Consider the following 17,630-nt stretch of genomic DNA (forward strand, 5'->3'; position numbering starts at 1 on the left):
TTCAAACTTGAAAATGTTGAATTCACTGTTTGTATGGAAATGTGGTATTACAATCCATTTGTTACAGTAAAAAACATCTGTTCTGCAGAAATATTTATTTACATATATTTATTTTATTCCCAGCCGATGAACAACACAGCTGGAATAACTCGGAGAGACATCTCATATCATCTCCAGATTGTGAAATGGAACATAACATCACATACAATTTTTCAGGAGAAAACACCATTACCCTAAATATACATGGGTTACTTCACTGTGCAGATATATCATCTGAACCCTCAATTAATGAGGAATGTTCGCCTTTCAACTCAGATATTGTTACACACAGTACAGATTATACAGATGATAAACTATTTGCATGTTCTGAATGTGGGAAATGTTTTGCTCAGAAATCCTGTCTTGTTAATCATCAGAAAACTCACTCTGGTAAGAAGTCACTTGCATGTTCTGATTGTGAGAAATGTTTTACATTCAAATCACAACTTGTTAGACATCAACAACATCACACAGGTGTGAAGCCTTTTTCATGTTCTGAATGTGGGAAAAGTTTTAAACAAAAATTCGAGCTTAATAAACATCATATAGTTCACACAGGTGAGAAGCCTTTTTCATGTTCTGAATGTGGGAAGTGTTATGCACAGCAGTCAACGCTTGCTACACATCAGAGAGTTCACACAGGTGTGAAGCCATTTGCATGTTCTGAATGTGGGAAATGTTTTACCCATAAATCAAATCTTGTTAGACATCAACGACATCACACAGGTGTGAAGCCTTTTTCATGTTTTGAATGTGGGAAAACTTTTAAACATAAATTCGAGCTTAATAATCATCATATAGTTCACACAGGTGAAAAGCCTTTTTCATGTTCTGAATGTGGGAAATGTTACATACAGCAGTCAATGCTTGCTACACATCAAAGAATTCACACAGGTGAGAAGCAATTTCCATGTTCTGAATGTGGGAAAAGTTTTAAACAGAAATCAGATCTTAATAAACATCATATAGTTCACACAGGTGAAAAGCCTTTTTCATGTTCTGAATGTGGGAAATGTTATACACAGCAGTCAGTGCTTGATACACATAAGAGAGTTCACACAGGTGAGAAGCCATTTTCATGTTCTGAATGTGGGAAATGTTATAGACAGCAGTCAACACTTGATACACATAAGAGAGTTCACACAGGTGAGAAGCCATTTTCATGTTCTGAATGTGGGAAATGTTATAGACAGCAGTCAACACTTGATACACATCAGAGACTTCACACCGGTGAGAAACCATTTTCATGTTCTGAATGTGGGAAATGTTTTACCCATAAATTAAGTCTTTGTAAACACCAGCGACATCACACATGAAGAAACACAATTTATTTGCGTTTATATAAGTACAGGAATCTTAAATTGCAGCAGTATTTGGCATACCTTAATACTACTAATGAAAAATATCAAGTATAAATACAATTTTAGATTATATGGTGTCCTTGCATTATGAAGGGTAAATACAGTTTTCATCATTATACAATATATTAATATATCGATGTAATTGCAATCCACAAATAGCTGAAATTTATGTTATCAACATCAGGCTGCAACAGATTCCTCATATAAAGATCTTATTCTATTCGATCTCGGTCTAACTTTCCACAATAACAAGATCACATTAACTAACCTATCATTCCAACAATTTGCTGGGTATGTAATACGTAAAGTGTAAAATTGTTAAATCATGTTTTTACCTGGTCTGTGATTGAAGGTGTGAGAGGGGTCATATAATGAGATTTCTAATCTCCTTAGAACAGTCAGATGTCTTGTTCCTTCTTGGTACTAAGAAACTCTCTCTCCTACTATATGGACTATTCAGAAAGATAAGGACATTTGTTTAATTTAAATCCTGACAGCTTATTTAATTAATACATTGGAGAATCTACATTATGTTATTACTTCATGGGGTACAGGAAGCTGATGGCTGCTTGTCTTGGTATAAACCAGTAATGTCCATTAAATGCTTCAGACTTCCAATATTCCCAGCAGAATAATGACTATAGATGTGAGTAGGATATTACTTGGGGTAATGAATGAATAATACGGCTCATTAGGTGATAACAAGAATCAGTAACAATGTCCTCAATATGTCCTTCACTGAATCTCACCTTTCCCAGTAGTGATCAGGAGATGGAGATTATTTGGTGGTGTACAGATGAGAGAAGCTGCAGCACTACAAGGGAAAAAACAATAACACTTCACAGCTCTGAAAGGACAATGTAAACTTTGTTGAAAACTTAGAAAAGTGCAAGTTCAAAGAATTTGGTAGAAAGTTAAAGGAAAAGTAACCTGCTGCAATGAACTGTGGGACATCTATGTGACATAACACAGAGTGGTGCAGTCAGAGTACGAGCTGAGGTCAGGGTCACTGAAGAATAAACGTCCAGGACAAGCCAGGTCGGTAACAGTCAGATAATACAGTTACTACAACTCTTTCATTACTGAGTATAATCCAGCTGACATTTGTAGGGATTATTCTGTCATTTTGGGAACCTCATTGTTGGTTTATATTGAGTTTTACAAGCTCTTTGGATTCCTGGGTTACGTTTAAGCAGGTTTTATTTCTTTGTGATTTATCTTAACTTTTCTCTTAGTATTTATTTACAGTGACTGTCTTATTACGCAATTTTTCAAAAAATGTTTTTGTGTTACATATGTTCCCACCGACCCCATCTCTTCTCGTTTCATTGTGACAGAACTGCGGTGATAGAGATTTCCACTCAGATGTTCATTGTCCTTTTCAAAATTAAACACTTGCCTGAAAACACTGTTTGTCCAGTCATTAACTTTAATCATAAAATATTTCAGCATTTTATTGGTACATATATGTTAGAAAACATGTAATTTGCATTGTATAAATGATGTATATCTTATTCATATATACCCCAAAGTAATGAAGGGAAAAATACTTACAAAATGCTCATTCACAATTAAGACTTTCAATTAGCAGAAGACACAATCGGGGGTAACTTAGGTTCAGATATTCGGAACAAAATAAGAAAACTAATTAGCTTACCTTCTTATTGTGACCGCTTTGGTTGGAGCATCCAATCCAGCATTCCCCTTCTGTCTTCGTTCTAAGATGTTCACTTTTAACCGGGCCACAAACACCATGTTTTTCTAAGACATGGTAGAAGTGCAGTCACTGTGTCCTGGTCACTGCTCTTTATGTAAAGTACATATTTAGCAAACATTCAAAATAGAACATTCATCAATAAACATGATGTGTATTATTTTACTATGAAGCAACATTACAGCTAAAATTGATGTTTATACAACTTTCATTTAATAGAGGGATTTAGGAGAGAAAGAGACACCCTTATCTCCACTATCCAACCTTTTCAAGCTATATATACCATACATTCTCTCTCACTGGATACCTGAGGAATATATCCCAGGGCTCCTGTTGTTTCAATATTAACAATATAGATCAATATCAGCTATTAACTGTAGTCTACACTCCTAATTCTTCAACAAATATTATATAGACGCTGTAATAATCTATTTAACTATAATCTATTTTTATTCTCTGTTCCTAGAAGCTGTCAAGTCACATGAAAATCATACCCACTTATAAGTAAAGAACCTTGCATAGGCCACATGACAGATTTAATGGACAAGGACAGTCATGTGACCGAGAGGATATTAAATGTCACCATCGAAATCCTCTACCTACTGACTGGAGAGGTGAGTTAGTCAGGTAATGTCACAGTGACATCACTCATATCTATATTAATAAACCAGAGACCAGCCTGGATGTGAAGGATTCTGAGAATGTCACAGTGATGCTGTCCTAACTTACCCACAACTTATTCTGGGCCCAATAACACTGGAGTACAGAGAGGTGTTATGGCTCCATTGAGGAACCCAATAGTTCGTATTATCAGCTTGTTACATCACTTTGACATCTGAAGAGACTGTCAGTACCAGGAACTAAATGCTCTATGGTTCCTTCACAGCCAACCAGATCTTTTGTGTCTATAGTGTCTGTCTCTATATGTATAATGGTGTTTGTTTACTCAAAACACAGGATTACACAGTGGTGAAGAAGACATCTGGGGCATGAGTCATTAAGGAGAGCAAAGTATAAAAAAAGGAGTAACTTTGCACCTGGGTAAAACCATGTTGCATTGGAGGGGTAGGTAAATTTAATATGTGGTCCAGATTTGTCATTAGAATAGGACATGTCCTAGATCAACTTTAAATTTCAGTGTAAAAATAAAGCTATCAAGTATTTGCGTGCTAGATGAAAAAACAGCCAGTATTTAACGTAGGTGCAGAATAATAAATTAATTTGCATCCCTTGCATTGTAACATGGTTTGTCCCAGAGAACATTTACTCCTTTTTTTGCCTTACTTTCCTTAATTACTCAGACTCCTGTTGAGCATTAGGCACCTAATTGTTATTAAAGTAGAAGATATAAAGGAAGAAGAGACGTATGTGAGGGGTGATCAGCAGTGTAAGGAGGAAGAAATCCCTACAGATATCAGCACAGGTGAGTAATACACACTAAATACAGAAGAGTCACATAATCTCCTTGTTCAGTCACTACAACAATCTCTTGTTCTACACCCTCCATGTCATGATTAACATGGAACTAGTATCTGTCCAGTGGGGGAGTCAGGAGCCATCAGCCCCTATTAGACTCCTGCTCTCCTCACATCGTATCATTGTGCTACCAGCCAAGAGATCTGACCAGTCTCCTCCACACACTCTCTGCTGTTTCTCATACATCTCATTTAAAAATTCCCCAACAAAGACAATGGCGGGAGAAGCATGTCACGGGCAATCTAGAGGAAACATGAAGTCCCATTGTCTGAACTTCATAATCCATTTTAGTTGCACAGAGAAAGAAGCAGTTTGGAACCGTGAGAGTAGATTAGGTTTATTCCAATTGACCCTGAGCCCAGAAATAATCCCTAAATATGAGAAATATGCCTGAGACACTTTGATGTCCAAAGTACTCAGATATAGCAAGATGTCATCAACTTGGAGCGATAGGAGCTCTACATGGGAACCTACCTGACCACACTATAGATGAGCAGACCAGGACAGGCTTCAGTTTGTTTTCTAATTCAAATAAATAGGGGGATGATCAGAACTCCTGTCTAATGCCACGTGAAAGAGAACAAATCAACCGACTACTGAAAAAGGCATCTTAGAGGTAGGAATTGTAAGTATCGCTATAAGCAGGGAGCCTGTTGGGTCCGGAAGCCACTGTGCATGGAGTAGCTGACTGCTGGTTGTGAGCAAATTGTATAAGCTTCGCTGCTATCATTGTTCTCAGTTTGTCGAAGACCCAGTAAAAGGTAAATTTGTGCAATAAAGGATAAGTAAAAATCAAGTATATCTCGGACAACGGCCCCCCTGGAGTCTGTTTTGTACCCTATCCACCAGGTTTGGGCTGTGCTTTCTACAACAGTCTTCAGGATTGTTCTACTTTCTACGATATGGATGAGGACTGGGCTTTGCTGTCTTCACTAACCTTCGCATCATCTGCTTTATCTACTAGCAACCAAGATAGTGGTTACGGTGCTGGTTCTTGGTAGGAGAAAACCGGTTGGCTGGGGTAACTATCAGAGACCACACTCGAGTGGGGCTGCTTAGTCCTAACAGGATGGGTCATGAGAGACAAAGCTGAAGTCAATGAACTGAAGATGGTAGAATTGTGAGGGATGAAGTCGAACTTGATAACCAGGCAAACAAAACAGGACGATTGATGCATCAGCAGAGAAACATAATTTCAACTTTGAACGTGCAAAGATTGGCAGGAGTGAGTGTTATATAAAGGCGGCATTCAGATGTGGTCTATTAATGATTCCAAAGTGCTGATTGAAGTGAGTGAAAAAGAATGTTCAGTCGTTGTGTTGATGGTGCACTGCCACCTATGGTCTGTAGTTGGTATTGCGATAGTTCCTCACAAATCGCAACCAAGGTTAAAACCTGTACACTTGTTACCAGCGTCAGGCCAGCTTTGTATAACCAGGGTCTGTGTTATATACTAGCCATCAAGTCTGGTTTTATATTATACATTAGTCATCAGATCTGGGTCTTTATTTTACACTATACACCATGAAATTTTGCTCTAAATGCCATCAGATATGGGTCTGTGTTGTACTCTGTGCTTTAGATCTAGGTCTGCATTGTACGCTAGCCATTAGATTGGGATCTGTATTATACACTAGCCATAAAATTAAGGTCTGTATTTTACACTAGCTATCGGATTACAATCTGTACTGTATACTAGCTACGAAATTGGGGCCTACTTTGTATACTTGCCATCAGAAAGGGCTCCTCTAAACATAGTATATAGAGGTTTATTTTAATATAGACTTACCAAGAAATTATATCACTGTGTTGATGGGTTTCCTTTGAAAAACCAAAGCCCTGTGTGGTGCACTAATGTGTTTTTAGTTTTTAAGCCTATTGTCACCTTACTATAGAATAACAATTTATATTAAGTTATCTATAATACTCAACTTATTGCTCTATAAACTTTTTACAACATTCAAGACCATACATGTACATAAACTGTACATAAAATACAGTTTTAAATATGTTTAATGTTCATTTATATATATGTACATTTTGGGGTACTATAATGTTAAAAAAAAAAAAAAAACACTAGTGCAAATACCTTTATTTACACACATGTTTTTATGCCCAGCAGATGAATACAACAGTAAGAATACTTTGAAGGGAAATCTCATTTTACCACCAAATTGTGAAAATATTGACGTCATACAAGATTGTTCAGGAGAAAACCCTGGGTTGGTTACTTTCTCCCGATGCTGAAAATGCCGACATCGAATAGCTCGACATGAAGAGTCCGAAGCTGTCATTCTCAACAGCGTGGTTATAGTGACAGCTTGAAAATGAGACGTCTAACATTTCCGACGAACGAACATCCCAGCAGCCTATAATCACATCTCTTTCTTTGATTCGTGCTGTTAAGCTACAATGTTCTAGGGTTTGTAAAGAACATTGTACAGCCGGCACCTCCTTAAACTAGCAGTTTAACAGCACGAATCATAGTGGGGCCATTGAAACTGACGTCATTGTAAGCTGCCGGGATGGTCACTATTACCACCATAGGCAAATCGAGGAAGGGGAGGGGGGGTTCCTAGTGCCTGGAAACCCCCCTCCAAGCCTGGGGCACTGTATAATTGAGGTGGCTGGACCCTGCCCCCGCTTCACACGGCTCTGCTTGAAAAGGGAGAGCTGCGTGCACCTAACAGTAGTCCACGCAGCATTGCCCGTGTATAATATGGGGATAGGAAGAGTTGGAGAGCAGCCAAGCACTGTCTAAAATTATAGCTACGCCCCCATGCATTCTGGTCACGCCCACTGGCGGCATAGTGTGGAAACCCCCCTCTACAAATCCTACGTTTGCCCCTGACCACGCTGTTGTGAATGACACCTTCTATTACTGCAAATATACATGAAATACTTCACAATGCAGATTTATCACCTGCTCCTTTAAAACAGTTATGTTTTCCTAATAAATCAGATATTGTTACACAAGTTCATACATGTAGTAAACTATTTCCATGCTCTGAATGTGATAAATGTTTTACCAACAGTGCAAATCTTTATAGACATCAGAGAACTCACACAGGTGAGAAGCCATTTTCATGTTCTGAATGTGGGAAATGTTTTATACAAAAATCAGATCTTGTTAAACATCATAAGAGAATTCATACAGTTTTAAAAACGGTAAAAAGTTGTGAAAATATCTCATTAACCTTATATTGACTTACGGTATTTTGTATCTGAAATACTAGACCCACTTCCACATTTATGTTGTGTTTTGGTTTTACTGGTTTACTCAAAGCAGAATAACGTTGTTTACATACAGTGTAAAATTTTATAAACAATAAATAAATCATACAGGAGAAAAGTCTTCTGTAGATTTTTTATTTTATCTTTTTACAGGAAAAAAGACAAAGTGTGGTCAGCCCTCTGATGTAAGTAGTCCCATGCAGTGTGACTATACCATGCTGTAAGCTCTTATATGTAATCACCAGTGTGAGGAGTAATGATCTCATCTTCAATATGAGGTTTGATACAGACAGATTGTGATGTAATTGTAGATGGATGGATCTCCATGAGTCAGAGGCACTAGAGAGGAATGGTTATAGTGTATGTTAGCAGTGCTAGTGAATAGAGATTTAGGAGGATCATACATATGAGATGTCAGGAGGTGCAACTGGAGACAGTGATCTGAAAGGACTGAGCTGGAGGAAACTGGGATATTTCTTTCTTTTTTAAAGTGTCATCAGTTGTTATATAACCCTGTGGTACTCAAGATGTGTATGTCATGTATCCAGTATACCCATCACATGTATGTCATGTATCCGGTATACCATCACGTGTATGTCATGTATCCGGTATACCCATCACGTGTCTGTCATGTATCCGATATACCTATCACATGTCTGTCATGTATTCGGTATACCCATCACGTGTATGTCATGTATCCGGTATACCCATCACGTGTATGTCATGTATCCGGTATACCCATCACGTGTCTGTCATGTATCCGGTATACCCATCACGTGTCTGTCATGTATCCGGTATACCCATCATGTGTATGTCATGTATACCCATCACGTGTCTGTCATGTATCCGGTATACCCATCACGTGTATGTCATGTATCCGGTATACCCATCACGTGTCTGTCATGTATCCGGTATACCCAACACGTGTATGTCATGTATCCGATATACCCAACACGTGTATGTCATGTATCCGGTATACCCAACACGTGTATGTCATGTATCCGGTATACCCATCACGTGTCTGTCATGTATCCGGTATACCCATCACGTGTCTGTCATGTATCCGGTATACCCATCACGTGTCTGTCATGTATCCGGTATACCCATCACGTGTCTGTCATGTATCCGGTATACCCAACACGTGTATGTCATGTATCCGATATACCCAACACGTGTATGTCATGTATCCGGTATACCCAACACGTGTATGTCATGTATCCGGTATACCCATCACGTGTATGTCATGTATCCGGTATACCCATCACGTGTCTGTCATGTATCCGATATACCCAACACGTGTATGTCATGTATCCGGTATACCCATCATGTGTATGTCTGTGAGCTGCAATTCCTGTATTTAATGATAGTTATGTCTCAGTTATTACCTGTGTTACCACCAGCTCATCTCCTGGGACCACCTGATCATCCGGACCCCGCCCCCAACCTGCCCACTGTATGACTAGCCCCGCCCACGTGTGTAAGCCCCGCCCCTCTGCAGTCGGTCTGTGTGAATATGCTGGAGGTTAGAACTGGTCACGTGAGAATAAGACACGAGCTGCTCACAGCGTAAGAAAATACAATCCCTTCCCCTGATGTCACAGCCCTCATTTGCATAGACACGCCCCTCTCTAGCTGTTCAGAGGCAGCTTTGGCTCCAGTTACTCTGTCTCTGCACACGGCGGCGGCCATTTTGTTGAAGCTCATCTTGGACCGGAAATCTATTGTACTGTAGTAACCGGGAGTTCTCTGTAACGTTTCCGTGGGTGAGTGAGGAGGAAGCAGCGGGGACGTCTTGTTTTTACGTGAATCAGGTGTTACTGACATCAGTATAACAATATTGTCACAGGTGGAGTATAATCTGTTGTCCTCTTATAATAATACAGGTGGAGCAGTATTTGGTGTCATGTTATTATTATACAGGTGGAGCAGACTCTGGTGCCGTGTTATTATTATACAGGTGGAGCAGACACTGGTGCTGTGTTATTATTATACAGGTGGAGCAGACTGGTGCTGTGTTATTATTATACAGGTGGAGCAGACTGGTGCTGTGTTATTATTATACAGGTGGAGCAGACTCTGGTGCTGTGTTATTATTATACAGGTGGAGCAGACTCTGGTGCTGTGTTATTATACAGGTGGAGCAGACTCTGGTGCCGTGTTATTATTATACAGGTGGAGCAGACTCTGGTGCCGTGTTATTATTATACAGGTGGAGCAGACTCTGGTGCTGTGTTATTATTATACAGGTGGAGCAGACTGGTGCTGTGTTATTATTATACAGATGGAGCAGACTGGTGCTGTGTTATTATTATACAGGTGGAGCAGACACTGTTGCCGTGTTATTATTATACAGGTGGAGCAGACTCTGGTGCCGTGTTATTATACAGGTGGAGCAGACTCTGGTGCCGTGTTATTATTATACAGGTGGAGCAGACTCTGGTGCCGTGTTATTATAATACAGGTGGAGCAGACTCTGGTGCCATGTTATTATTATACAGGAGGTGGAGCAGACTCTGGTGCCGTGTTATTATACAAGCAGAGCAGACTTTGGTGCCGTGTTATTATAATACAGGTGGAGCAGACGCTGGTGCCGTGTTATTATTATACAGGTGGAGCAGACTCTGGTGCCGTGTTATTATTATACAGGTGGAGCAGACTGGTGCTGTGTTATTATTATACAGATGGAGCAGACTGGTGCCGTGTTATTATCATACAAGCAGAGCAGACTTTGGTGCCGTGTTATTATCATACAAGCAGAGCAGACTTTGGTGCCGTGTTATTATTATACAGGGGGAGCAGACTCTGGTGCCGTGTTATTATTATACAGGTGGAGCAGACTCTGGTGCCGTGTTATTATTATACAGGTGGAGCAGACTCTGGTGCCGTGTTATTATTATACAAGCAGAGCAGACTTTGGTGCCGTGTTATTATAATACAGGTGGAGCAGACTCTGGTGCCGTGTTATTATTATACAGATGGAGCAGACTCTGGTGCCGTGTTATTATCATACAAGCAGAGCAGACTTTGGTGCCGTGTTATTATAATACAGGTGGAGCAGACTCTGGTGCCGTATTATTATTATACAGGTGGAGCAGACTCTGGTGCCGTGTTATTATTATACAGGTGGAGCAGACTGGTGCCGTGTTATTATTGTACAGGTGGAGCAGACTCCGGTATTCTGGATAAGGGTCACTGAGATGTGTCCTGTATGTAAGCCCTGTAGGGATGTTAGTGATGAATTCTCTCTATTTGTTAGGTGAGGGGTCTCCAGACATGCCCCATGTTATCTGTACTCATGTAGGGTATTATATATTATAGTATATTATATATTCCTGTCATGTTGCATCATATACATCCAAGTCACATTTTATATGATTTCCAGGAGAACTAATATATGTTTCTTCCCTGTCACTGTCCTGCTTCTCCATATACGCAAAATAGAGATTTAATATCAATCCTGTAACAAACAGAAAAACAGATAAATGAGAGAAGCTGGATGTTGTACATTAGTGCACTGTGCTTAATCCAGTGGAAAATTAAGTACTTGGCCTGCATGGTATGGTGATACAGTATGTACTTATTGTGACATAAAAGTGAATTCCTTAGGTCTGATTCATCAAGGCACGTATCTGCCGATTTTGAGCGTATCGTGCACATACCCAGATACCGGCAGATACAACTGCAAACCCTTTTCCATGCGCCTCTGAGCACAAAGGACACTTGGGGGGGAATTCAATTGGGCGCATTACTCTAAAAAGTAACGCAGCCTGCACACTATTACCAATATTACAGTAATAGTGCACGTAATTACCATTAATACGGTAATTTCAACACCGGCTTCGCGAGCAGAAATCTGTGCTAAAATTACTGCATTAACGGTAATAGACTTAGCGCGGCGTTGTTTCAGGGAGAATTGAACTCCCCCCTTACTACAGCCTACAGTTTCCGGGAGTGAACTGGGCGGGTAAGGGGCATTTTGCCATAGTCAGTGTACAGTAGGGGTGCGCCAAACTCAGGAGCACGCAGCCATGTCCGAATCCTGCTCTGAGCGTCTGATAGTTACTTGATTTTCTGCCTTATCTCTTGCTCCAACTAAGGGGCTAGTCTAAGTTTAGACGACGGGTTGCGCGGCATTACATTCGCCCGACCTGCCGGCTCTATACAGTGTTTAAAAATAGATTTCTACAGAATAAAAAATGCGTGGGCTCCCCACCTCATAGTGAAATTAACCCTAGTACTGCCAGATGCAAAATGTGGGGGGGGGAGTGTGGGCTTCTCTTCATTTTTATGAAAACAAGCACTAGGCAAACCAGTCAGGGCTGGTGGCGCTATAGCTGGGGGAACCGCAGCATGGGGTCCCCCTGCCATGATGACACTCAGCCCCAGGCTGTTCAAAACAGTGCTTGATTCCCTAGGGAACACTATTTTAGTTTGTGGAGCTACAAGAGCCAACCGGGCCTGTCATTAACAGTCTGGGCATGCTCGTGCTTGTAGAACTACAAGCACCAGCATACCAATGGCATGCTGGTACTTGGAGAACTACAAGTAACAGCATGCCCTGATACCCAGGGCCAGCTGAGCCATGTAGTCCCACAAACTACAATTTAAATAAACCAAACACCTCTTTAAAACCACATACGGTTAATATAAAAAACCCAAAAACAATCTAAAATGTAAAACACACTCTTTAAAAGCACATAATTTTATTAAAAATAATAAAAACCTCATATACTGATGTCTTCATCTGTAATGGATCCTGTCATGTAAACTTTTAATCCACAAGACTCGAGTCCATAATGAAAATCAAAATATTTCAAGGTCCTGTAGGTGTCCATAAATAAAATAAACCCCCCAAAATATTCCACTGGTATTTGAAGAAAAATCTTCTTTTCATCTTTTTTTTTTTTAAATTCTTTTTTATTGTACAAAGAAATAAACAGGTTTACATCACATCAGATAATTACAACACATTTTCTCCATGTACAAATAACATTTTTCCTTTTTTTTAGACATACATGTAACATAAATAAGAAAAAAATAAAAGAGAGCAAGAATGGAAACGGGGGGGAGGGGAAAAGGAGACTGACCAAGTCGCTGGATAATGTAGTCTCCTAGTGTGTCTTATGATATATTCTACGGCATCCTATTAACACCAGTTAATTGGCTATTTGCCAATACCTCTTCTTCAGGCTAATATTTATCCGAGTCAACCTCCATCTACCTTCCTCACAGATTCCTCAGTAAGGACCACCTAGTATCCTCAAAGACCCGCATGATATGGAGGCGAGATGATTCTTCCAAGGTGTCTATATACGCACCCCATTTAGCATGGAAGCGCTCCACCCTTTTTTCTAAATCATGGAAGGTGGCTCGTCTATCAAAAAATAGTGTTTCCATCAACTCCGATGTGACCTCCAGTATCGATGGGGTCCTTTTGGATGTCCAATTGCCCAAGATTGCTTTTTTAGCTAAGGTGACCATGATTGTGAGTATCGGTATAATTCGCGAACCTTCTATCTGTTCCTTCCAAGAATCAAAGACTGCGAACAACAGTACTTCATAAGGAGCCGATACTTGTATTTTAAAGGTAAAGTTTATATATGTTACCAGTTTATTCCAAAACTTAGCAATCTTTGGACACAACCACATGTTGTGTATCAGAGAGGCCTGAGCTTTCTGACATTTCGGGCATATACCTGATTCTGTTACAACCATAAATCGCCTCTGCGATTGTGATATATATGCCCTATTAATTGTTTTGATGTGAAATTCCTGAAGTCTGGCAGAACTGAGAGCTTTCATTGTATGTTTCATATAACATAACATCTCTCCTGGAGGTCGTATATTCGGGAGATCTTGCTTCCAAGACTCCCATGTTTTGGCCCACACCTTATCAGGTACAACATCAATTAAGTCAGCATATAAATACTTGATCTTAAACCTATTTATTCTAGCAAAGACTAAGGTTGCTTCTAGATCACCTGTGCCTTCAACGCCATTGCTTAATAACCATTCTCGTTGCTTACTCTGAGCATAGTGTCGGATCTGTAGATACATATAAAGCTGATTATGTGGGAAGACAAGCTTTTCTCTTAGTTGCTGAAAAGAATATATTGTGCCCCCTGGGTCAAAGACATCTCTCACCGCCATAATCCCTTTCTCTCTCCAAGCTCTGAACATTTTATTTTCGAGTGAGGGCGAGAATTCTGGGTTTCCCCGAAGTGTTAGGTATTTTGTGAATCTCGGGTTGCTTTTAAACTTTTTATTTATGGCTATCCACACCGTGTATGTATCTCTGAATAAGACATTGTGCCGTTTTACCGATGGTATCTTTGCCCTGGGTAAATGAAGTAGGGCGGCTGGGGCATATGGATAGAAACATTCTTCCTCTAGTGATTTATTAGTAAAATGCTCAATCCCCAACAACCAGTCTGAGATGTAACGAAACATGGCAGATCTGTTAAATGCTTGTATATCTGGGAGACCCAGCCCCCCCTTGGTTTTTGGTAGTATCAGCCTTTTCCTGGCCATCTTCGGCTTCTTATTTTGCCATATAAACTGGCTAAACAAAGTATTACACTTCTCTATATCCCTCTTACCTACTGCCAATGGAAGCATTAATATAGGTTACGAGAGTTTGGGATAAACTATGTTTTTGATGATTACTATCCTTCCCATTAGTGATACTCGTAGATGTTTCCAGTTATTAAGCTGGGTCTGGATTTTGCTGATAATAGGGTTATAGTTGCATTGATATAATTTAAAGAGGGAGGGGGTCACCTGTATTGCCAAGTATTTTATTGCATCTTTCATTGATTTGAGAAGCTTCCACTTTTGTATCTTTCATTACTCGAAATACTCTAAAATCATGTTGTTCTCAATCTATTGTTTGGGAGTTACCCAAATATAATATCTCTGATTTGTTAAAATTTATTTTGTAGCCTGTAAAAGAGCTGAACCTTCTTATTACGTCTAGGATTATCGGAATCGTCTCTTCGGGCCTGGAAATGAAGAGCAGCATGTCATCTGCGAACAAAGATAATTTTACTTTCTTTTCTCTTACTGTAATTCCTGTAAATGCCTGATTTTGCCTAAGAGCTATGACTAATGGCTCTAACGCCAGTGCAAATAAAGAGTGGTGACAGCAGGCAACCCTGGCGTGTTCCTCTACATATATGAACCGGAGGAGATGCATGGCCAATCACCACTATCTGTGACAAAGATCCTGTATATAGTGTCTTAAGGGTTTCTATGAATTGTATCGGGAAGCCAAATCTGGAAAGGGTCTCGTACAGGTGCTCCCACCCCAGCATGTCGAAAGCTTTTTCGGCATCCAGGGACAGCAAGAGTGCCGGGTTTTCTCCCCTTCCTCCCCATTCTGATTGAAGTACTGCAATAACTTTTCTGATATTTGAGACTGAGTTCTGGCCCCAAATAAAGCCAGTCTGATCTGGATGAATAATAGAGGGGAGTATTCCCTTAACCCGTTCTGCATAGATCTTTGTCAATATTTTATAATCCGTATTCAGAAGCGATATAGGCCTATACGAGCTAGGTAGCGTCTGGTCTCTACCTGGCTTGGGTAACACTTTTATTATAGCCATGTTAAAGTGAGCAGGGGATTGCTTATCCGCTAATATTGCGTTATAGAAGTTCTGTAAAATTTTCGATATCCTTGGGAGGAGTAATTTATAAAACTCTCCAGAGAGCCCATCGGGCCCTGGCGCTTTATTATTCTTTAGATGTTTGATGGTTGCTATCACCTCTTCTTCCGATATCGGGGCAGATAAGGCAGAGATATGTGCGGCCGTTATTTTGGGTAACTTAATTTGGGACCAAAATTCTTGTTTATGCTTCATATTTGGATCCTCTTGCGCATACAGTGATTCATAAAATTTATGTAGTATCTCTGCTATGTCTTTCCCTGTATGCTTCACTACCCCAGAGCTGTCACTTAATGAAGTAATATGTGTAGGGGGTCTAGTCCCTTGCAGCAAGTTAGAAAGTAGATGACTCATTTTATTCCCGTACCTATAAAATTGGTATCTGCCTCTCTTGATATGTTTGTTCCCTATCTGTGTGACCACATTATCAAACTGCACTTGTTTCTCTCGATACTGCGCCTTATTGGCTGGGTTAGGTACACGCTTCCATCTTTTAAAAGCTTTTTCAAGATCTTTTTGAGATTGCAGATATAACTCAGATTGTTCTTTCTTAACATAAGATATTATTTCCCCGCTCATCACAGCCTTCGCCGCCTGCCAATAAAGAGCAGGGTTAGAGATGTGCTCTATATTGTGCTGTTCATACATGGCCCAGGCTGCATCCAACCTATTTCTAAACTGTTGTGAGGATATCATGCCTGATGGGAATCGCCATTGTCTATGTGTACCTGTGTTATTATTTAACTCCATACTAAACCTGATAGGGGCATGATCTGATAAGCCTATTGGTTCTATTTCTGTTTCACTTACCCATTGGGTGATAGATTTGGAAATTAAGAAGTAATCTATCCTTGAAAATGTGTTGTACACTGCTGAGTGGAAGGTATAGTCGGGTACTCGGGTGGCGGTGACGCCAGACGTCTGAGAGTTGCAATTGCTGCTCTATATATTTGATTCCCACTTTATATTTTCGTGTCCGGTGCTGGGGCCCTCTTTGCCTGTCCAATGTGTCTGATGATACTATGTTAAAATCTCCCCCTAATATTATTTGCGAATCAATATGGGCGTACAATTGGTTAATTATTTTTAGATAAAAGTTTTTGTGATAAGCTGTTGGCGCATATATGTTGCAAAGGAGATATTTACTCCCTGCCATTGACACCTCTACACATACAAATCGGCCTTCTTCATCTAGTTGCTTACTGTGGATTGTGATAGGTAAGTTTTTACGCATCAGGATTGCCACTCCCCTTGACTTAGAGGAATAAGAGGAATATGCTATCACCTGTTGGCCTAACATGTTTAACTTCTCATGTTCAGAGTCTGTAAGGTGTGTTTCTTGCAGAAAGGTGATATCTGACCTCAGTTTGTTAACATAAGTTAGAATCTTTCTCCGTTTGATTGGAGAGTTAATCCCATGAACATTCCACGAACATATTTTTATCATGCTCTGCATCTTAACATATAATTATACATACATCCTGAACCTCTATGCATACCATTTGTATAAAGCATGTACTGACCAGTGTAGATCACCTCTTGGATCTCTTTGTTGATTTTTCAGTCTCAGCAATTGGGAATGGGAGGGGGGGGGAGGGAGGGAGAAAGAAAAGGAGAGAAGAAAGAAGAAAACATACAAATAACAAAAAAAACAATACAATAAACATTTCCGGTTGGTGGATACACATGAGAAAGAAGTGTAACCCACACCCCCGTATTTTACCGCAACTTGAGAATATCTTCATCCTCATTTCTTTTAGAACACAAAACTAGTTATCAAAATAAGTGGTGGTCTCTGCCACCCCACAACTTGTAACTCTTTGCCAACAATCTTGGCGTATGCTTAGCTTATACGTTTCATATTCTAACAGTGCTTAACAATTTAAAGACAACTTGTACTTTCCTGGCACCGCCAGTTATTTAAAACTCTAATATTCTGAATGACAAACTTTAGATTCACATATTTTGCGTTCATAGGCATCATGATACTCTGAGTACTGTAGCGTTGCTTATCTGTCTCAGCCATTTCAGTAAGCTCTATGCTAACTGCCTTGTGTCTATAGAGAAGAGTGGTCAAGGACTGTGTGTGTCTTGTACTCTAGTGAGTAATAACACTCTAATCATTGAAGAATTCAATTTCGA

The 17,630-nt window shown here is 39.9% G+C and overlaps 1 protein-coding gene across 1 annotated transcript in view; it reads left to right on the plus strand.

The window, feature by feature from the left end:
- LOC142160018 (uncharacterized) overlaps window positions 1–2,806 on the plus strand; it is a 71,887-nt gene extending 69,081 nt beyond the window's left edge. The window contains exon 9 of the mRNA XM_075214938.1: window positions 514–2,806. Coding sequence (XP_075071039.1) covers window positions 514–1,355 — 842 coding nt within the window. The 3' untranslated portion in view covers window positions 1,356–2,806. The remainder of the gene's footprint in view (window positions 1–513) is intronic.
- Window positions 2,807–17,630: the final 14,824 nt, after the last annotated feature.

This window comes from Mixophyes fleayi, chromosome 6 (genome assembly GCF_038048845.1).
Source record: "Mixophyes fleayi isolate aMixFle1 chromosome 6, aMixFle1.hap1, whole genome shotgun sequence".
In the NCBI taxonomy this organism is placed as follows: Eukaryota; Metazoa; Chordata; class Amphibia; order Anura; family Limnodynastidae; genus Mixophyes; species Mixophyes fleayi.